General features: G+C 42.5%; 1 protein-coding gene across 2 annotated transcripts in view; it reads left to right on the top strand.

The window, feature by feature from the left end:
* Nucleotides 1-23347, top strand: part of CELF5 (CUGBP Elav-like family member 5) — a 269988-nt gene that overhangs the window by 207425 nt on the left and 39216 nt on the right. Inside the window, exons 3-6 of one of the 2 annotated variants that reach the window (XM_073593812.1) lie at nt 11725-11773; nt 14280-14408; nt 14846-14925; nt 17232-17378. In XM_073593812.1, coding sequence (XP_073449913.1) covers nt 11725-11773; nt 14280-14408; nt 14846-14925; nt 17232-17378 — 405 coding nt within the window. The remainder of the gene's footprint in view (nt 1-11724; nt 11774-14279; nt 14409-14845; nt 14926-17231; nt 17379-23347) is intronic. The other variant, XM_073593820.1, reaches the window with a different exon arrangement.

The following is a 23347-nucleotide window of genomic DNA, read 5'->3' as shown; positions in this document are numbered from 1 at the left end:
AAAACATTTTGAGTGACTGTGCCCATTCAACCTAAAAAAGTTATTCTTTGTGAAAGGGTGTGGTGTGTGGTCTTCATTTTGTGCATTTGTATTGTGGATTTGGTTATTGTTGGGATACACCTGGAGTTATTGCCACCAACCAAGGCTGTAACTGTGGCCATGGTTGTGGCATGGAGTGGTGCATACTTATTACTGTGGAGGTCTTATGAAATCTCTTTTGAACAGACCTTATTGCACATCAAATGAATCCTGCAGTGAAAAGAAAATATTGTGATTTTTTAGGAGAAGTCAAGTGAAGGACAAGTCTTTTCAAGATGTCATTTGACTAGGTTTTTACATGCTTTATCTATCATTGACTTTGATTGTTTAAACTATTTTTTCAGTGAAGATATTATGCAAAATTTACAAAGCTAACACACCAGGAAAAGCATTCTTTCAACTTATCCATCATCTACTACTCATTCATCCAACAAAAGGGGCAATTACAGTAAACACATACAAATACAATACACATAAACACAGGCAAAAAAAACAGAGAAGTGATAAACCTAGAAGCACCAGTACAAAAAAATTTCTCTTTAGGATCTATAGTAATACCTATACCATGGAATTATGGGAGATTCCCAGGGTCTCATGCCCACTGTGCCAATGTTAATGCATTCACTAAGAATCATTGCACTTACAATGATTTCTTTGCAACCTCAGTGGAGCTGATTAAAACTGAAGCATAGAAAAGGGAGTATTGCTCAATGACAATAAGAAAACACAACCTAGAAATGGAGTTTAAATCAGTTACACTAGCATAAAGTAAATATACAGCATATTAAAGTTGTTCTAAAGCCTAAATATTTTTTTACCTTAAAGCGGTGTTCCACCCGCAAATAATTTTTCTTTAAAAGTCAGCAGCTACAAATACTATGCTGATTTTTAATAAGGACACTTACCTGTCCAGGGAGCCCGCGATGTTGGACCACTGCAGGCGCCCCGCCATTCTAACTAAGGGAAACTGGCAGTGGAGCCTTTCGGCTCACTGCCTGTTTCCTACTGCGCATGCGCTTTGTGAATGGCCAGCTGTCTTCTGGGACACACACAGGTCCCAGAAGACAGCGAGAAGACAGCGAGGGGGGGGGGGGGCTCGCCGCACAAGAGGATATGAAAAAACATAATTTTTTTAAATCCAAAAACGAGGGGTGTAGCGGTGGTCTTTCATTTAAGACCACCTCTCAAAAGTGGGTGGAACTCCATTTTAATGCATTCCTATTCTCCTTATTCTTACCAGAGTCCTCATTCGATCCAGAGCTGTGCCCTTCTGCACCAGCTCTCTCCTTTAACTTCCTTTTCTTACAGGCTTTGCTGAGGCAGCGGGAGCCATTGGCTCCTGCTGCTGTCAGTCAAATCCTGTGACGAGGGAGTGAAGAGTGAGCCATGCCACACTGTCTGTGTCTGTGGGCACAGGCAGCGCAGCTCGGGATTGAGCCCATGGGTGTACCAACCTAGGAAGTCGCTTTCTATGGTGGCACACCAAGAAGAGGAGGAGCCAGGAGCGCCAGCAGGGGACCTGAGAAGAGGAGGTTTGGGGCCATTCTGTGCAATTCTAAATAAGTTTATAATCATTTTAGCCTAGGTTCACACTGATGCAGGTTTGAAATCGTGCGAGTTCAGCTGAACTCACAAGATTTCAAACCCGCATGTCAGTCTGACTTCGGGAACAATTTCAGGGGGTTCCTGCACAGATGTCTATTGAAATTGCCCCCAAAGTCACCAAAAGTAGTGCAGGAACTACTTTTAGAAATGGGTGTGGCGCCGCAAAGTCAGCGTCACGCCGATTCGGACGGTGCCATTGCCGGCAATGGCCGGTGATTTGACAAGCGATGCATTTCTAAACGGCCCAATGTGATCGTGGGCTCAAGCTTCTTTATTGTATGCACCATGTGGAGCTGAGCTCCAGGCAAATAGCTAAATACACAGATAAAATACATAGAAGGGCACAAGAAGAGGCCTGATTATTCTCTGCTGCAGTTTCACTTTCACTTACATGCCTCCTCCTTACCCTCACCCTGTGACTGGACAGTGAAAGGAAAAGCAGCAGACTGGCCAACTCATCTTCCCGTTACTCTGGTCTCTCCGGCTTTAACTGCAGCACACCCCAATTGTCTTTTTGCTGCTGCTTCCTTCTACAGACTTGAGTTCTGCTGTGGCGGGACTGCAGGAGGCTGATACTAGGTCAAATTTAAATACACTGCTAAAAAAAATCCACTGTTTGCAGAAAAACACATTAGGAATGTAATAATGATGAGAGCTGCATTAATCTGTGTCTTTTCTATACATGCCTGGAGTTCAGATTTAAATAAACGGTCCTCTACACAATTTTTTAACAGAAAATAATTATTATTCTTTTATTATGATACATAGTAACTATGTGATGTCATTCTGCATTTTTGTCATGGCAAACCCAGATCACTTTTTTGTTGCCACAAAAGACTATTTGATGGTTATGTAAAAAGGGACAAGATAGGCAAAGTGCACTAACCCAAAGTGATCACCTTTTGTCAGTTTGAAGCACACAGAACAAAGAATGAGTGTTAATTGGCTGCCGTGGGTCAGTAAATCATTTTATGTATGTATAAATATATGTTACAATTGTCTTTATTAGCCAGTTGTCCAAAATATTTATTGAAATGTGTGCACAGTTACAATTATTAGATTATGTTGGATTGGCAGCTCCAAATAGCTATTAAATATTAGCTATTAATATTAGCTATTAAAGGAAATAGTAATAGCATCATTGCTTGCTTGTTATTTTAAAGGTTTCTATTAAAAACTTATAGTAGAGCTTGTACTCTGTGTTAGCCATCGATTCATGAAGCAAATCTGAAGTTGAAAGTGGAAGAAAAGCTTCACTATAACAATTCTTTAAAATGTTCCCTCCCTCTCCTCTTACCTATCAAGCATACCCTGTAATGTACCTATTTTTAACCCACCCTGGCCTGGCCACAATCCTGCAGCTCTGGCTCCCCTGTATACAGGAACGCTTGGCAATGGCTGTGAATTCTGGGAGCTGTGGCGTTGTCCATAGGCCAGATGCCAGACGAAAACTAGCTTTCTGCCACCAGTCCCTCTCATCCTCTAACCCATATTGCCAGGTTTTGTTTCCTTAACTGGTGTATCCAGCTATATGCTCTTAAGTCCCCTGTGCAGTTGCCTCACTGCTAGGGGTACTAAATGACCACTAATCCAGCACTGCAACAGCGCCTGAGACTGCTGGTCCCTTGAACTCAGTTCTGTTGACATCATTTCTCTTCTGGATCCTGAGAGTACCCTTGCAGCTGGCTGGACATCCAACAGGAAGTGTCCACATCACGCAGGCAGGAAGGACCCAACCAGGAAGTAAATAGAAGATAAAAGGCTTAGGGTTAGAGTGTCACATGACCAAGGCTAAGTAAAAAGGGCATTAGATAGATATATATATTTTTTTCCTTCCTGCCTGCGTGATGTGGACACTTCCTGTTGGATGTCCAGCCAGCTGCAAGGGTACTCTCAGGATCCAGAAGAGAAATGATGTCAACAGAACTGAGTTCAAGGGACCAGCAGTCTCAGGCGCTGTTGCAGTGCTGGATTAGTGGTCATTTAGTACCCCTAGCAGTGAGGGAACTGCACAGGGGACTTAAGAGCATATAGCTGGATACACCAGTTAAGGAAACAAAACCTGGCAATATGGGTTAGAGGATGAGAGGGACTGGTGGCAGAAAGCTAGTTTTCGTCTGGCATCTGGCCTATGGACAACGCCACAGCTCCCAGAATTCACAGCCAGTGATAGAGGGATGGGAGGGAGATGTGTAAGGGTGGATTCCTTTATCCTGGAGATATACTTTGTTATTAAAAATGTAACCTTTTGGGTTTATTTACCTAAGAGACCAATCGCTTAGTAGCTTTGCAAAGTGAATGTTTGTTGAGATTATTAAACAACGTGAAACTGTGTTAACTTCATTCATCCAGTCATGTGCAAGAAAAATTTCTGCTTTTCTCCATCCACATGATTTGGTGAACACACAGCTTGACCTAATTTATCAAACTTCAGTGAACATTTACTTTTCTTGGTGTACAGTCTCTACTCCTTTTGTAAACAAACCCCTTTGAGGTGACCACCTCTGTTAAAACAATGCATTTCCTGTGCGGTTGATATCTCAACAGTAGTCATTGCACTGGCTAAGCGATCCTGCTAGTAGTGGTCAATCTGCAAGTCTCTTCATTAAGCATAATAATAAAAAGCATATAAAAATGTGAATAGGCTGAATTCACAAATCTAAAATACTAGAATAAGGCTCATAATGTCGCGGTTATTTAGTTATTAGTCCAAAGAGGTTTGAGAATTGCAGTTATTATTTTTTCCTCTTAAAAGATAAGTTCACCTTTACAAAAAAAAAAATAAATTCACTTTTTTTACATGTAAAAAAGTGCATTTATTATTTTATTTGCAATGGACCTGCACAGCATTGCACCCACGATCAGCAGATCGTGTAATGCTACGGTCCTGCAGACTGTCTGTGTATCTGTCTGGCTGTACCTCCAATATGGTTACACTGTGACTGGAAGTATGAATGAGCTACCACAATGCTCAACAGCGCCATGGTAATTCATTGAGAACTACAAGGCAATAGCCGCAAAGGCTGTCAGACCTTGTAGTTTTCCCATTCACGTAATGCTGTGAATGGATGATGCGGCCGGGCAGGAGGAGCTCCACCCGTCCACATTTGTCACAGACTGTGACAGCTGGGGTGGAGAAGACCCTCCACTAGCTGTCAGAATGGGGAATCGGGTGGGAGCGGGGTCCAGTGCATCATTACAGCATGTTAGATATTACACCATGAATATGGTTACAAAAGGTGAGCTTAAAAATAAAATAAAATAAAAACTGTGCATTTATACAATTTTTGCATTGAAGTCTGCAAAGCATTGCATTCTCCTTGCATTGTATACATCTAAGTTGCAGGTTCATATGGAGGTACAGACCCACCACCAGAGGTGTAACTAGAAACTTCAGGGCTCCGGTGCAAGAAATCATGAAGGACCCTCCCATCAGTGGCAGCGGTGATGTTGAGGGGGGGTGGCAGGGGTGGTGTTGAGGGGGGTGGCAGCGGTAGTGTTGGGGGGGTGGCAGTGGTGGTGTTGAGGGAGGATGGCAGCTGTAGTGTTGAGGGGGGGCGGCAGCGGTGGATGTGCTGAGGGGGGGTGGCAGGGGTGGTGTTGAGGGGGATGACAGCGGTGGTATTGAGGGGGATGACAGCGGTAGTGTTGGTGCGGTGGCGTTGAGGGGGGGTGGCAGCGGTAGTGTTGAGGGGGGTGGTAGTGGTGGTGTTGAGGGGGAATGGCAGCAGTGGTGTTGAGGGGGGATGGCAGCGGTGGTGTTGAGGAGGGGTGGCAGCGGTGGTGTTGGGGGGGGGTGGCAGTGGCAGTGTTGGGGGGCTGGCAGCGTTGGTGTTGAGGGGGATGGCAGCAGTAGTGTTGAGGGGGGTGGCAGCGATGGTGTTGAGGGGGGTGGCAGTGGAAGAGTTGGGGGGGTGGCAGTGTTGGTGTTGAGGGGAGTGGCACTGGTGGTGTTGAGGGGGGATGGCAGCAGTAGTGTTGAGGGGGGGTGGCTGCGGCCGTGTTGAGGGGGGGTGGCAGTGGTGGTGTTGACGGGGGTGGCAGCAGTGGTATTGAGGGGGGTGGCAGCGGTAAAATTGGGGGGGTGGCAGCGGTGGTGTTGAGGGGGGATGGCAGCAGTAGTGTGGAGGGGGGTGGCAGCGGTTGTGTTGGGGGGGTGGCAGTGGCAGTGTTGGGGGGCTGGCAGCGTTGGTGTTGAGGGGGGATGGCAGCAGTAATGTTGAGGGGGTGGCAGCGGTGGTGTTGAGGGGGGGTGGCAGCAGTGGTGGTGAGGGGATGGGATCAGTAAGAGGCAGAGGTGGTAGAGGTTGGGATCGATTGCACTGGCAATTTGTCACTTAGTTCAAGCAATTGATTCCCCCTCAGAATTCTGTCACACAATGCCTGCAGCCCAGGGATGCCTTTGCCTCATGAGGACTCTTGGCAGTCGCAGAGGAGAGCGCTCCTCCCCCTTCTTTTTCAGTGACCGCCCCTGCCTTCCTACATGCTCTCTGGATAGGCAGAAGCGGGCCACGTCCACAGTCTCAGCTCTGCCTTCTCTTCCCTCAGCGCTGGCAGCAGGCGAAAGCCCCCCCGCAGCAGAGCGAACTGGCAGATGGGCGGACCCCTCACACTGGCAGACGGACGGGCGGGGGGGCCCGCGGGCCCCCTCACATTGGCAGACTGACGACGGCCTTAATTGGCGGAACTGCAGGGCCTAGTCACAAGTGCGACTGCTGCGACCCTGATAATTCTGCCACTGCCTACCACAATGGGGCTGGCAGAAGCAAACAATAAACTCCACGTGATATGACATCACCACATTTGTGTTGGTGCAATCTATGAGTTCCTCTACTGCATTGGCTTTCTATTCACAAATCCCTGGGAATGGAACTGCCAATGGATGAGGCACTTGGTTCAGTGGGGGGGGGGTGGGCAGTTTACGAGTGGTGGGTTGAGTAAATGTTACACCCTAAATATGTGTGTAACATGATACATGATCAGAAGATGAACTAAGCTTTTAACTTTCCTTTTCAATGCTAGGAACAGTCTTACACTAATTTAAATAAAACCTCACTTTTCACACCATGAATTCATCCTTGTTATACTCAACTCCCATACATATAACTTCCCAAATAATCCACAGTTCCTCCATTATAGACAGCAAATCCTTCGTACACATACCAATTAACCTTACATGTCAGAATTTGTTACTCTGTCTGTTCACTAATATCGCTACATGCAGCTATAGCAGACAGATATAAATTACACTACACCCATTGTCCTGTATATTACACCTGCAAACTCAGCTCTCCAGTCAGACGTCTATATATCAAACTTATATCTGTACTGCCTCAAACAATACGCAGCCCTCATCCCACTGTCAAGAAATCTATTCAACTGCCATGGTTGTCATCGCCTATAATTGAAAACCGCAGCGCTATGCCACATAGCTTTTTATGACATTCCAGCTGTGTGAAATCAAATTTGACCCTTAGTCTCTTTCGCTACTGGCAAAAACTGGCAGTGTAAATAATACTGTAAAGGCGAAATAGAGTAACTATAAATTTTGAGATCTAGAGAAGACCAAGTCAAAAATTTACTACTTTTGAGTGTACCAATCAAAGAACAGTACAGAGCATACTAAGAAAGATCCACATAATCTGAGCCACTGAGCCTCTACAGCCACAGATGCAAGTCTGTATCAGTGACTAATGTATGAAGTGAAGATAGCTGCCCAATGTTCCACAGTTTTGTGTTGGATGAAGCTTGACGTCTGAAGCTTGAAAAAGTAAACAAGCTTTTGCGTCTTTTGGATTGCTATACACTTCAATTGGAGATCTCGAAAGACGCTGAAAAAGCATGTAACACATTTTTCATGCGATTTCATGCCCTTCCTTTTCTTAATAACTAGCTTTACATTTGGCTACATTAAGAAGCTCAAGCCTTAAAACACCAAAAATTTAATGTGATTTCAAACATACATAAAAATCGCTCCAAGAGCCCTTGAAGAAGCTCAAAAGTGAACCTACCCTTAAAGCCTAAGTTCACCTTTCTAGAAAACAGCTTATGCAGTCAAAAGGCCCCAATAGGTATTAAAAACGATGCTTCTTTGTAAAATGTTCATTTACATTTATTGTTATACTTGTAGGCCATTTGGGCCTTCCAGTAAGCCTGGCTGAAAAACTCCCAGTTAGCAATCTCCACGTCCTGCCTTGTTGCTAGGACGTGAAATCCATTGGTTTTCACTTCTGTAATGTTGAATGTAAGTTTTCAATGCTTCGCAATGAGGCAAGATGTGGGGATTGCTAACTGGAAGTTTTCAGCCCAGCATCCAAGGGGCCCAAATAGCCTACAAGTATGATAAAATGAATAAAAATTTTACAAAGCTACACAGTTTTTTCATATCTACTGGGGCCCATCACTGCATAAGCTATTTCCTGAAAAAGGCTAACTTAGCCTTTAATATAACTAGGTTAGTGAAAACACCCAAATGCGCAAACTCCCCTTTTAATTCAAACAAAGGATGTTCGTGAGTATACTTGGTTCAATGACCACAGTGATATATATACATTGTACCAAGCAGTTTCCAGAATCTGAGCCTCAGGCTGAATATAGAAGCCGATATGTATATAGTACATAAACTTCCTAGAAATGGAGGGGGCCAATGGAGGAGAACTGAAATCTAGCGGTACAAACATGGCGTTGACCTTATACTATTTTCTACGCAGCACCTTGAAAATAGTGTAGTTGTTTGGTTCCTAGTTGGCCTTACTGGCAAAACTTTAAGGCGCTTGTAGGCAAACCCTTTTTCAATAATTTATTGCATTACCTTCTTATATAAGCCTAAATAAAGGAATAAAAAATGTATATTTCATTACCACATTATTGGTATGCAAAATGTGTAAAGAGAGATGTGGTCTTAGTGAATGGTGCATGAAATAAATGTAGGGGAGCACACATTGGGGGTTATTTACTAAAGGAAAATCCACTTTACACTGAAAGTGCACTTGGAAGTAAAGTCGCTGTAGATCCGAGGGGGACATGCAAGGAAAATAAAAAACAGTATTTTAGCTTGCACATGATTGGATGATAAAATCAGCAGAGCTTCCCCTCATTTCAGATCTTCCCCTTAGATTTAGAGTAACTGCACTTCCATTTGCCTTTCGTAACTGAAATCTAGCGTAAGGATGGGGCTTCTTATGCTTCATCCCTATGCACTGTGAGGGGGATTTATTAATCAACTTACAGAGTCAGACTTCTATCTTGTGGAAATCAGGCTACAGCTAGAGATGGCTCTGCGACACCTGCAGTCCTGGGTAGTTAAAAGTGACAGTCATGCAGACACCTATTGCAGAGCTGTTTGGGGCAGGTTTCTAGAAAGTGGACAGGGGCATAGTGCTTCTTCTCAACAGAGGGAGGGACATTTCAGTTCATGAATTAAGCTGAGATGTTATAGTAAATCATAAAAAGTATCACTGCTCTTGTTCTCTTTCTTTATTTATTCAAATTAAAAACTAAAGCTAAAACATTTTGGATAGAGGAGGCAATGGTGAAATCAAAGTCAGGTGCTTTTTTTCCATCTGTACCCCAATGGAGAACTCTTACTTCCCATTCTGTAAACACAACTGAAAAATGAGAAAAAAATCTTTCCATAGCATGCAAAATCCCCTCTTGGACAGCTGTTATCGCAACCAGTGTCCCTATTGGGAGATTTCTATGTTCTTGTTCTGGTGGCAGCTGAAATTGTTGATTTCAGCTTCACTTTATGTCCACAATGGTCTTTAGGACAAACAGAGAGAGAATAAATCTCCCAAACGGGGACATAGACAACAATAAAAGGGCAACGTTTCTAACCAATGACCGCTCTATACAAATCTAAAATAAAAATATTGGCTTATGATACAATTTAAGAAAAAAAAAAAGTATATTTATTTTTCAGTAGCATTTATTATTGCTTAACTTTATCATGCGTAGAAACCATGTGTTCACTGAACTTTCTTTCTTTAGCTCTCTAATGAGATCCAAATTGCACATGGTATAGGCTTACACATATTCAAGCTCACTGATCTGAAGCCAATATTGTGATTAGCCCTAGAGATGATGCAGACTAAACACACTAACCAGTCCCTATGGATACTTGGGGCTATTTAATCTATTAAAGGTAACACATTAAATTCAGTGCTTTACCAATGCAGAAATCTATGTTTAACTTGCAATTGTGTGTATTCCTGTTGCCCGTATTAGGTATGTTATCCATATTTCCTTCAATCCTAAGAATAACAGCAATCAGCAGAACTGGTATGACATTTTTTTAGCTGTCAACCATGTAGAATAGCAATAAACATTCCATCATGAACGAGAAAAAAAAGATGTCATGAACAAAATAAGTTCAATAATTGCTTATTTTCTTAAACACATAATATGGATGTAATATAATCAATAAGTGATAGCATTTACTAAGTATTTAGAGCTTTCAGTTCACTTTAAGCTTTCAAAGTGGTATGTGTCAAAGGTCACTTTAGGCAGGTGAATTTCCAAGCTGCTATGTAGTTTGTCTGTTTTGCACAGTCAGCTCATACATATTCTGTATTTGAGAGACAAGCTAGCCTATTTATTGGTGATGTGTTCTGGGTCAGCACCACGGGGCAGCACAGCAATATGATGAATATTACTTATTCTGCATTTTACTCTTTTTTTCTTAGCTGTTGATTAGCGTTTTGTCAATCAGTCTATTCTAAACAGGGAATATATTAAATGGGCAGGTCAACGAATGCATCAAATATATATCCATCCTGCATATACATATCTCTAGTAACGTACTATAGAACGTGGTAATGTGTGACCTGCCTTATTTATTTATGTAAACAGCAAATATGCAAAAGTACACTGATTCACATTAAGCAATGTGTTTGTTTTCACTGATCTATAGGCAGTAAAGTACAGTGCGCATTCGCAGAAGGTGTTTGGATGCCATCATTTCCAACATAATTCCAAGGTTTTCTCCCTTGTTTTAGGATAATGGGTGGGGCCATGAAAATTAATGGATGCCTCTGTGGTTAATTGCATCCAGAAATGCTCTCTTACAGCACAGATACAGCCTAAATTTACAGAATTATTCATTTTAGTAATTTTAGTTTGAACACAACCATTTCAGCCTTTCAGTGCAAAATATGGAAAACGTGACTCAAAGATACCCAACTGGGGCTAGTTATCTTAGGATGAAGTGGGACAAAAAGCAATTCCTCGATAGTACTAAACATTAGGGATTCCTGCACACTGTGTATCACCCCAGAACGCGACAATGCCTTAAGGCGGAGCTAAACTTTCTGAATCAACACTGACTGTATTTACTATTTATGCTGCTAGCATTAGTAAATAGATAGGAAGATTTATTATATTTACTTGTTTTAAAAAAAAAATGGTTTGCATTTTTTCACTTGCTTCCTGGTTTCTTGCCTAGGCCAAAATGATGTCATACATACCAGGAGGGGAGGAGGGTTTTTTCTCAGTTAAGCACACCCTCTTGCCTGCATGCCTGAGGTAAGAGCAGATGGATTACAGGAAGTAAATAATACATGAATCATCTGCACTTACTCAAGATGACCATTGAAAGTGAAAGCTTTCAATGATTGGGAGGGAGGGGGGGTTCAAAGTGATTTCTCAACAAACTAAAGCATGGAGACATTAATGGATGGGGGAGTTTGCTTTGAATACTAAAAATGAATTAAATAGTGCTTTCAGTTAGTGGTGCTCAGGTGCAATTTAGTTCTGCTTTAAAGAAACCCAATGGTATATTTATTTTGGTATATGTATGTTGGACATTGCAATTACTTCTAATCTTCATGACAAAGCAAAATCTGAACTTTTTGCACACATTTTGCAAATGTTTTAAAAATCACTTAAAATGACCAAAATACTGTAAATATATGATATATTTGGCACTGAATAAATGATTATACCTGTCTGATGTTTGCAGGACAAGTATGACCCTTCTTTTTGAGCAAGTGCAATGTGGCACAAGCATAAAAAAAAATCTATACATTTTTTAGTATTAAATAACAGTCTGGGTCATTTATCCCGCGTGTTCTCTGGTTCCAGATGGCACGGCCCATTCAGGTGAAGCCCGCAGACAGCGAAAGTCGGGGAGGTATGTATCAGAACTGGGAAAATACTTAGCAGTGTCTTCCAAAGCAATCCTGAATCCCTGAGTTCAGAGAACCATCATCATGCGGGCCTGTGTGTTCATGTAAAACATTGATTATTATACACCCTAGATCACAGAGTGTTCAACATCAATGTGCATTTCCACTGTATCATTATACAGCACAGCATGTTCATTACTGCAGAATCATACTGAGAGCCATGGTCATTGTCACTGTGTGGAGACTCATCATCATTTGATAGCTGAAAGCATTGAACATGGTTCATGGACAGATTGGTGGCTCTCAATCAAGACATTTGTAATATCATCCATGATTAAATCCGGCCTCTTCAATGTTTTTTCTTATTTCAGATGGCTGTTTTCTATAGATTTGGACTTATTAGAGCTAAGGCTTGGTTTTGAACCACTATTATCTAAAAATCTGTCTTTATTGTGTACCATCTTATTGTACAATGATGTACTTATATGTGTATGTCATTATGTGTATCATTGTAATACTGGGCAGTGCTTTCATTATTATTGTGTTGGTAGTCAGTGCCTGTTGCGATGTGCTTGTTTTATATGTTTCTCAGCATCACTGTGCATACTGAGTAGTCAGTTATGCTATAAGGTTTTTTTAAACATTGATGTACTCAAGTGAGTTGAGGAGTGATCATGAGTATACATGTGTATGTGAATGTCTGGATTCTCTATTACATTTTGCAACATGCATTGTTGAAGAGAGATGCATTTACTACTAGATTGCACAGGGTAAATGCTTATTATTATTGCACGGATACTTATCATCCTCATTATATAGTCATGCGTCCCAACATCCCCCTGCTTAGCCAAGCCTCCCTGACCTGATTTTGCCACCACTGTCTGCAGCAGCTGAGCACTCCTTAAACCCTTGCAATATTCATCATTACCATCCTGGCACTCCGCGTGGCGGCACAGCCTATTGCCATGGCAACCAGATGATGCTTTCAGCTTCAGACACACATCTTCATGGTTGCTGGACGGCATGTGAAATTGCCAGTCAGGGGGTGGAGAAAGAAAAAGAGAGGCTCTTGGGGATGAGAGGGGGCCTGGTGTGTGTCTGTGTGGAGGGGGTTTGTGGAGAGAGAGAGAGAGTGCAACAGAGCATGCAAGATGGGAGGTAGAGGGAGTGGGATGCTCTGTGGAGCATGTGTGTGGGGGAGAAAGGGGGGTCTGTATCAGCTGTGTGTAGTATGTCAATACAATATTGTGGAATGTTTAGTGGGTCGCTGACATTTGTCTGCCACTCTGCATGAATTACACATGAGTGCGTGCTATTGTGTTAGGTCCACAGGCATGTGGTAGATGTAATAATGGCATTCTAATTGCATGAAAATGTATACATTTTAATCACCCTGAGGAATATATACACGCTGTTATATGTAGAGAGATTAGCATATTGTTCAGTCAATACATTTGTCATTTTTCGGTCACATGAATGTCATTCAACACAGTATTACAATCTGCAGTGGTTGTGCAGTTGCTGTATGTGCATGAGTAAACCCTGCATGTGTAGTGTGTAGTATATTGTGTCATTTACCATTCATTTTCAGTGTACTGCATATACGTCAATAGTGTAATAAATGGCATTTTATATTGGCATAAAAATAGATTGTCATGATGTGAATTAAGGTGTTTGAATTGGGCAAATACTATGTATCAAAGTGTTCTTACTAAAAACTGGGATTGCTATTCTTTATCCACCAAATAGTATCAGGTTTACCTTAAAAGTTTGAATCTGATTGATGGCTATTGGGGAATAACTCCATTTCTAGGTCAGACCATGTTGATACATAAGACCCACTGTGAATGGGCCTCCAGGCAACAAATTTCTCATATACAGGTCAGTTATCACCTTGCATTGTGCCATTGTAACCTAATCTGCAAATAATTTCCCATGTAGGGGTTAGAAAAGACAAGCTTGGGAAACTGACATAAATGTGTATAGTGACCAGCCAAAATTTAGTCCAGTTGTGCAATGACTGCATTTTCCAATGAATGTCTTTGTACCCTTGTTCCTAATGTCTCATTAGTGATCCTGGAATTCATCTTCAGTGGTGAACATCTGGATCGTACTGGGGATTGACAGATGGGTGGTCATCACACATCTGTATCTACCATACCAGTGCAGAACACATCCATTGGTTGAAGGAGTCATTTTTCCAACATGTATCTCATGGTTATTGGAATCCTATGTGTAAAGCAGGTTAATCTATCAAGGTAATCAACCTGTATATGTGCACCATTACTGTTTGCTAAATAATAAATCAATGTGAGGTAAGAAAAGTACAGTTAGGTGGGTTGAAATGTGCTGCCTGTCTTGAAAACCCCACTTGCTAGGCCTCTTGTAGTATATAACACCAATATATTTTTATATCGCCTTCACCAATGGCATTTTCATTCTTGTCAGATACATCTGTAAACCCCAGTATAGAATGTGGCAGCTGGCACTAACTTTAATATTGGGCCGTAGGTGACCGCAAACTGTTTGTGGGGATGCTGAGCAAACAACAATCAGAAGAAGAGGTGACCAGCATGTTTCAAGCATTTGGATCTATTGAGGAATGTTCTGTTCTACGGGGGCCTGATGGAAGCAGCAAAGGTAAGTTCAGAAAGTGGGCTGTTCTTTTAGCTGATCTGAGAAAAAAAAGGCTTGGATTACACACTTTTAAAGACCCATGGCTTGTAGGCCTTTGCTTGAATGTCCATTCCTTTGTGCCATGCAAGGTATTTCTGATGCAGTGTTTTCCTTGATATCCCCACCACTATGGGATAGCACTGCTTTCTGTCTAAACTACTGCTTCTGTACACATTAAACAGTCACTGCACCCTTTATAGCAGGTGGGAAATTGAGGAGGCAGCTTTAAGTCAAGGTTTGAGGGAAGGATGTAGGGACACAGGGCGTAGCTCCGATTACAGTGTTATGCCAGTATGTATGTCTGTGGAAAGTAGTTAGTCATATTTTATTCATTAAACTATGATAATATTAACTTTTGAACAGTGGATTCTTAGCAGTCTCTGTACTGTTTTGTTTTTTAGGCTGTGCTTTTGTAAAGTTTTCGTCTCACGCTGAAGCTCAGGCAGCGATACATGCCCTACATGGAAGTCAGACAATGCCAGTAAGTTATGTATATCCTGGCCACACTAAGCAACAACCTGGTAATGTTTTAAAATTTTTTAAGGAAGCTTAACTGGATTATGGTTAGTTTAGCTCACCTGCATCCTCCATAATAACATCGCAAAATTTGATAAGATGTGGGATCCATGGATCAGATATCTATCTATTGACTAACAAGTCCCGAGGCGTCCTTCCTCACCTTTTCTGCCGATACCAACAACACTTTCTCTTTCTCTTTCCTTATCTCACTTTCTTTTTTTCTTTGCTCTCCTTTATCTAGCTTGGGCTGACGCGTTTCCCCTCTCTTTTTCTTAGTTTTTTACTTTTATTTCTGCAATGGATACTTATTTACCCTTTTTAAAACTACATTAGGAGGCCAAGCCCCCACTATTTTCACCAGTATGATGGTTGTTGCCTCTTGTGCCTTTCACTTCACCTACAATCTCTACGATAGGAAGACGCATAGCTGGTGAATCATTGGCTCTATGGTGTCAAAACTCTGTTAATTTAACTTGCCTATAATTGTTTTTTAACTATGTTTCCAACTACATGTTTGAAAACCATTTGTATTGATCTTTGTAATTGAGAGATTTTGTTTGTATTTGAATTGTTTATTATAGAACTACTGATCTTTTAACAAAAACAAAATTAAAATCTAAAAATCTTTAAGAAAGAAAGTTATCTTTCTTAAACAACATAGTTAAAGTGGTGTTTCGCCCAAAAAAAAAAAAAAAAAAAATTAAAAGCCAGCAGCTGCACATACTGCAGCTGCTGGCTTTTAATAATCGGACACTTATCTGTCCTGGAGTCCAGCGATGTCAGCACCGCAGCTGATGTTTCCATCAGCTGTTGGGTGCTGCCGCCGCCATTGCGCTTAAGAGTACCCGGCAGTGTAGCCTTACAGCTTCACGCCGGAAACCCGACTGCGCATGGGCGAGGCCCCGCTCCTCTCTCCTACTGGCCCGGCGACAGGGAGAGGAGAAGGGAGGAGGAGGGTGCCCCGTGGTGATGTCACGGTAGTGGGAACAAGAAGTGGGAAAGGTGCCAATTGTGGCAACGGAGGGGGAGAGGAGACATATGAGCGGAAGTTCCACTTTACCTATTGTACAATTACATATAGAAGCTTATAAAAATCGCAAGGTAAAGAGAGATATATTACCAAATTTACCAAAATTGAATTCAAACTCTTGGGTTCTTTTCTAACAAGTACTAACTAATTGAAAAGTGATTGGCTGTTTCTTAGGGTCCTTTCACACTGGGGCGGTTTGCAGGCGCTATTGCGCTAATAATAGCACCTGCAAACTGACCCGAAAGTGCCGCTGCTTTCATTCCAGTGTGAAAGCCCCGAGGGCTTTCACACCGGAGCGATGCGCTGGCAGGACAGTAAAAAAAGTCCTGCTAGCAGCATCTTCGGAGCGCTGAAGGAGCGGAGTGTATACCGCTCCTGCCCATTGAAATCAATGGGACGGCGCGGCTATACCGCCGGCAAAGCGCCTCTGCAGAGGCGCTTTGCGGTGGTTTTTAACCATTTCTCGGCCGCTAGCGGGGGGCCTTCTTTTGAAATTGCTAGCTAGCCGGCTACATGTAACTTAGCTTATGAGTGACTGACCTACAAACTCAGAACTCCTGATCTGCATACTTGTTTCAGGCTGGTGACTTAAAATATGTAATCCATTTGGTCGGTCAGCATGACAGCAAAATAGCTAGCATTGTTGGAAGGAGAAGTCAACAGTGGCTGCCTTCACCTATGGCACCACTGCCATTAAAATAATATGTTGTATTTTTCCAGTGAATCCAAGCATTTTCTAATTGGATGAAGTAGAAAGGATCTTGATCTCATAATGTTCACCTCAATCAATCAGAGAACGCATTGAATTAATTGAAGAAAGAACAAGGTGTTCTATAAATTGCAGCAGTGCCAAGCAAGTGACCCTTTATGTTTAGTGTGCAGAGGGGAAAGCCGCTTGAGCAGGACCCAGAAGATCACAGCTACATTTATCCTTAAATATATAAATACAGTAGTATGTAGTGCAGGCTAATACAATGTTTTTTAGCATCTTAAGAATTCCTCCAGAAATAAGATAAAGCTAGTTACATCATGCCAAGTTGGAGGAAGGTTGGCAATAAAGACAATTCCCGGAGTTCCACTCTAAAGTAAACTGAATTATGATGCTTGTTTCATATTACCTTTTCATGCTGCATTAAACATAGTTCATACCAGTTCATAACTACATGTTTGTAATGTGTCCATTCTTTACTCTAATAACAGTCATACTATTTACACTGTTTTTTACCCTATACTACCAGGGTGCCTCATCCAGCCTTGTGGTTAAATTTGCGGATACAGATAAGGAGAGAACATTGCGCCGGATGCAACAAATGGTTGGTCAGCTGGGAATCTTTACCCCATCATTAGCACTCCCCATAAGTCCATACAGTGCATATGCACAAGCGGTAAGTGTTCCTACTTGCTTTGTCAGAAAACACAGGTAGTATGGGTGGTAAACTAGCATGAACTAGTGATTGCTGCTGCTACTAACTCGTGCAGTGGGTTTTAAACAAAAATTCCCTTAATGGAACACAAGCATGCAACATTTTATGTGAACAGTTATATAACTGCATTAGGCCGGTGTTACAAGTGTGACTCATTTTCAGTAGTCTCAGTATGATGTTTAAGCATGCTTGCATGTAGACCTGACCTAAATCTGTGTAGGATGCATTTTTACAGCATATATGAACATTAAACAATTCTGTGTCCTCAGGGCAATTACAGTATCTCACAAAAATGAGTACACCCCACACATTTTTTAAATTTTTTTATTATATATTTTCATATGACAACACTGAAGAAATGACACTTTGCTACAATGTAACGTAGTGAGTGTACAGCTTGTATAACAGTGTAAATTTTGTTGCCCCCTCAAAATAACTCAAAACACAGCCATTAATGTCTAAACTGCTGGCAACAAAAGTGAGTACACCTCTAGGTGAAAATGTCCAAATTGGGCTCAAAGTGTCAATATTTTGTGTAGCCACCGTTATTTTCCAGCACTGCCTTAACCCTCTTGGGCATGGAGTTCACCAGTGCTTTACAGGTTGCCACTGGAGTCCTCTTTTACTCCTCCATGACGACATCACGGAGCTGGTGGGTGTTGGAGACCTTGCGCTCCTCCACCTTCTGTTTGAGGATACCCCACAGATGCTCAATAGGGTTTAGGTCTGGAGACGTGCTTGGCCAGTCCATCACCTTTACACTAAGCTTCTTTAGCAAGGCAGTGATCGTCTTGGAGGTGTGTTTGGGGTTGTTATCACGTTGGAATACTGTCCTGCGGCCCAGTCACCAAAGGGATCATGCTCGGCTTTGGTATGTCACAGTACATGTTGGAATTCATGGTTCCCTCAATGAACTGTAGCTCCCTAGTGCCAGCAGCACTCATGCAGCCCCAGACCATGATACTTCCACCACCATGCTTGACTGTAGGCAAAACACACTTGTCTTTGTACTCCTCACCTTCTTTCCGGCACACACGCTTGACACCATCTGAACCAAATAAATTTATCTTGGTCTCATCAGACTACAGGACAGTAATCAATTTCCTTAGTCTGCTTGTCTTCAGCAAACTGTTTGCAGGCTTGCTTGTGCATCATCTTTAGAAGAGGCTTCCTTCTGGGACGACAGCCATGCAGACCAATTTGATGCAGTGTGCAGTGTATGGTCTGAGCACTGACAGGCTGACCCCCTCCACCCCTTCAACCGTTGCAGCAATGCTGGCAGCACTTATACGTCTATTTCCCAAAGACAACCTCTCAATATGATGCTGAGCATGTGCACTCAACTTCTTTGGTCGACCATGGCGAGGCCTGTTCTGAGTGGAACCTGTCCTGTTAAACCACTGTATGGTCTTGGCCACCGTGCTGCAGTTCAGTTTCAGGGTCTGGTCAATCTTCTTATAGCCTAGGCCATCTTTATGTAGAGCAACAATTCTTTTTTTCAGATCCTCGGAGAGCTCTTTGCCATGAGGTGCCATGTTGAACTTCCAGTGACTAGTATGGAGAGAGTGAGAGAGATAAATATTAACACACCTGCTCCCCATTCAAACCTGAGACCTTGTAACACTAACGAGTCACATGACACCGAGGAGGGAAAATGGCTAATTGGGCCCAATTTGGACATTTTCACTTAGGGGTGTACTCACTTTTGTTGCCAACGGTTTTTAATGGCCGTGTGTTGAGTTATTTTGAGGGGACAGAAAATTTACACTGTTATACAATCTGTACACTCACTACTTTACATTATAGCAAAGTGTCATTTCTTCAGTGTTGTCACATGAAAAGATATAATAAAATATTTAGAAAAATGTGAGGGGTGTACTCACTTTTGTGAGATACTGTATAAGCGTGGCAACAAGCAAACAAAAATTATATATTGCAAAATGAATAAGAGTCATTAGCCAAAGCATGAACATACAGTGTAGCAATTAAACAACTTGAAGATTACCATCCTCATAAACGTTTAACATAGGCTAAAGACAGCATTAACTTCCCATAGATGGAGCGCCAAGTTGTATTCTATAGATCAGTAAAAAAACCCTGAGGTTGAATAAATATTGTATATACTAGTTAAAATGAGAGTATAGTTATTTGTAGAGGCATGCACATTGCTAATGGTACATTTGATACAAAGGAGCGGCAGTCACAATGCATATCGGAATACCTTGAGCTGCACTTTAGGGTTATACCCCTGAAAATCAATCAGCAATAGAAGAGGAAGTAGGTTGTACATGAAGACATGTGGGATTTGTTTAAAAAAAGAGCATGAGTACTGGGCACTGCCATGGGGGACATATACCAATATTTAAAAAAAAAAGGAAAATAAATCTGTTCAAAATGCCACTATTAAAAATACGCAAATCTTTTAAATAACATGCTTTTGGAATACCTTAAACCAACCTTTGAGAGGTGGAGATCTACCTGAACAACATGAAAGAGATCAAAGATCACTGGGGCACAGCACCCTTTTTTTTGTAACTTAATTAGCAAGGCCTAACTAAATAGTAGAGAAAACGTAGAAAAATATATGGTAATTAAAAAATGTAATTTCAAAAATATAAACCTACCCTATCTTATAAGTGGACAGTGTCAGTCATTAGGACAATGGATGGTGCCAGTAGGGCAGTGGGAGGTGTTAGTAGTTTTTTATATTATTATTTTTTTTTTATTTAACAGTTTTTTGAAGCCCTGTTGGGGGGCTTTGGTGAAATATCGGGAGTCTAAACAGACCCCTGATTTCTCACTTTTGAGACAGAGAAAGGAGATTGAGGACACACTCAATCTCCATTTATGCACAGAGTGAATTAACAGGAAAAGCTTGTCACTGTCTCCCTGTTCATTCACAAACTAAAGCATAGTGAACACTGTTTACTATGCTTCAGTTATTAATGAACACAGTGAGTAATTGGTACCAGTCGCTCACTGTGTTCATTTAGAAAAGTATGGGGCTGGTAAATGACATATTTCCTGGCCCCCTTCTCCATCCTGAAGTTTCCTTGCAGCAGTCAGCAGGAGAGGTGGGGAAGCCGGGGTGCTGTGATGAGGGGAGGGGGTCGGCAGCAGAAAGAAGGGGAACCTGGGGCGGCAGGGGCGGCATTTACAGGAACTAGTTCCCTGTAATCTCCTCCTGTGGCAGTTGAATGGCAGCGGGAGGGTGAAAAGAAAAAGCCAGCTTTCAGCTGCCATTGGAGGAAAATACGGTAATTCAATTCCAGTAAATGCCGCCCCTGCGCACCCCTCCTGTCCAGGTTCCAGGGGTCAGCAAGGAAGGGAAGCCTTCTACCCATCACCTGCCCGCAGTCAAGGGGTAGATCACGATCAAAGGGTTGCTGACCCCTGCCTTAAACCTTCATATGAAATAGCGGATCAGTATGATGTACTTCTTTAAAAAGGAGCCACCTTGCAAGAAAACTTTTTTCCGATGTGGAGGGAATAAGGGCCTCCCCCCAACATTCTGTCTCCCAAAAAAGATGCGGTGGTTTGAGGGGGGCAGACTTAGAATCTAGAGGCCCTCTTTATAATAAGGAGGGCCCCAGATTTCCACCCCCTAGGTGAGTGAGTACAGGGTAGATAGTAGTCTTTGTTACTCATTCACCAAAAAAGTGAAGTAAATTGATCCATGCCAATCATGAAGATCCACCTAATGAGGTTGACCCAGCAACCAAATTAACCACTGGCTGATGATTAGGGCTTTTTTTCCTGCCAGAACACTCCCCGTGTTCTTCAATGTATAGCCTGTTGCCTGTAACAAAGCAGGGAGGCCACGGAGGGATCAAATGGCTGCAGCCTGAGAGAGCGGAAGGCGGAGTGATCTGCACTCTGCTCCACCTCTCAATGCAGACCACCTGGAAACTCATTTTGGCAGTTTAGTGACAATGCTGCTGAATGAGGCTGTGCTGTGCCTGCTGAGACTGTCTGTTTGATGCACTGGCTTATCTCTTTGCTGGTCTGGTCTGTCTCTTTGCTGGACTGGCCTGTCTCTTTGATGCATGGGTCTGTCTCTTTACTGGTCTGGGCTCTTTTTGCTGCTCTGAGCTGTCTCTTTGATACACTGGGCTGTCTCCTTGTTGCACTGGGCTGTCTTGTTAATGCACTGGGCTGTCTCTTGGCTGGACGGGTCTGTCTCTTTGATGCACTGGGCTGTCTCTTTGCTGGTCTGGGCTCTTTTTGCTGCCCTGGACTGTCTCTTTGATACACTGGGCTGTATATTTGTTGCACTGGGCTGTCTCCTTGATGCACTGTGCTGTCTCTTTGCTGGACTGGGCTGTCTCTTTGATACACAGGGCTGTCTCTTTGATACACGGGGCTGTCTCTTTGCTGGATTGGGCAGTCTTTGCTGTAGTGGGCTGTCTTTTTAATGTCTTTAATTCTCTTTTCTTGACGGGGCAGTTTTTGCTGGATTAGGCTGTCTTTTTTGCTGGACTGGGCTGTCTCTTTGCTGGACTTTTTTGCTAGACTGGGCTGTCTGCTGGATGGGGATGTCTCTTTGCTGGATATGGGCTGTCTCTTTGCTGGATATGGGCTGTCACTTTTCTGGGTTTGAGGCCTGTGTCTTTGCTAGATATGAGGCCTGTCTCTTTGCTGGATATGGGGATGTCTGTTTGCTGGATATGGAGATGTCTCTTGCTGGTGTAGCACTGCCACTGTGGGGGATGCTTAGAGTTGCCTGTTCATCTGCACCTCCATAACCCTGCGAACCTTCCAGCCCACCTGACACTCTGGGTTCAGACATTTTGGTTACACAGTTAAATGACACACCAACACACAGTGGATAAGTGACTCTCTGATTTTACTAGTTTAGAAAGAGAGTTAAATGACAGGATTTAGATCAACTGAGTCTTGGTTGAATGGCCAAGGCTCAGGTGAAAAGATCCTTGAAAGAATTAAATTACAGCAGGAAATCTCAGTTACAGAATAACAAGTCACATAAACAGACAGCAATCAAATGCAGAAATGGTACTGAAATGGACTAGTAATTACTGTAAGTTTATGTTACCACTAATAGGGGATCCCAGGCTGGCCTATTTAACCTTAAGTCCTAATGAGAGACCAGGTTTCATAAGTATAAGGGGGTAGGTCCCTTTAAATAGCAGTAACAGCAAAGTCCAAAGTGCAAGGCCTGCAATTGTATTCACCGGCAGTTAGAACTCAAGAAAACTGTATCCTGAATATGGCAGATGGAGTGTAGGCAGATAAGAACCACTCAATCTGACTAGCAATAATCTTTAATGTAATTCCAATGGGGTAAGATGTACACAGTGTTCGTATGCAAGTTAGTAAGTACTTTCAGGAGTAAGATGTCTGTTTACAGTGTTCGTACGCAATGTAGTAGGGCAAGGTGTGTATTTACTGGGCAACAGCCCTCTCACCAACTGAAGAACAACGGGCTTGGTGCTGGAGCGAACGGTCACATTATTCCCACAGCGGTGGCATTCGCAGACAACCTCTCCTCTTGTTGCGTTTTTCTTACCACACAAATAGCAACGCAGCCAAGTCCTTTCCATGCACCACTGTGCAGGGCTTTCCTGCTTTTCAGCCCCAGTGGGTCCTCTGGCTTCCCCTCCTCCGGGTTGGTGTTGTGGAGGAGCTGGACCAGCACATACGGGCCAGGCATTCTCCTGTTCTTGAGGTATGCCTGCACATTGAACACTGTGACTGAAGCAATTTGGAAACAACTCCTCTTGGCACCTCTATGTTTTTAAACAATTGTGACTTCCAGTCTATAATACTGAGTTTCTTGTTTAAACTATATCCCTGAAGTAGGAGGATTACATTTTCACTCCGAAACGCGTTGGGTACAGGAAACACTAGTCCGTTATATGTATTCTGATTTGTATGACAACACTGGAATGTTTATTCTTAACGTGTTTTTT

Source organism: Aquarana catesbeiana, linkage group LG01 (assembly GCF_042186555.1).
Source record: "Aquarana catesbeiana isolate 2022-GZ linkage group LG01, ASM4218655v1, whole genome shotgun sequence".
In the NCBI taxonomy this organism is placed as follows: Eukaryota; Metazoa; Chordata; class Amphibia; order Anura; family Ranidae; genus Aquarana; species Aquarana catesbeiana.
Note: the sequence above shows the minus strand (reverse complement) of the source record. Positions and strands in the feature narration are given on the sequence as shown.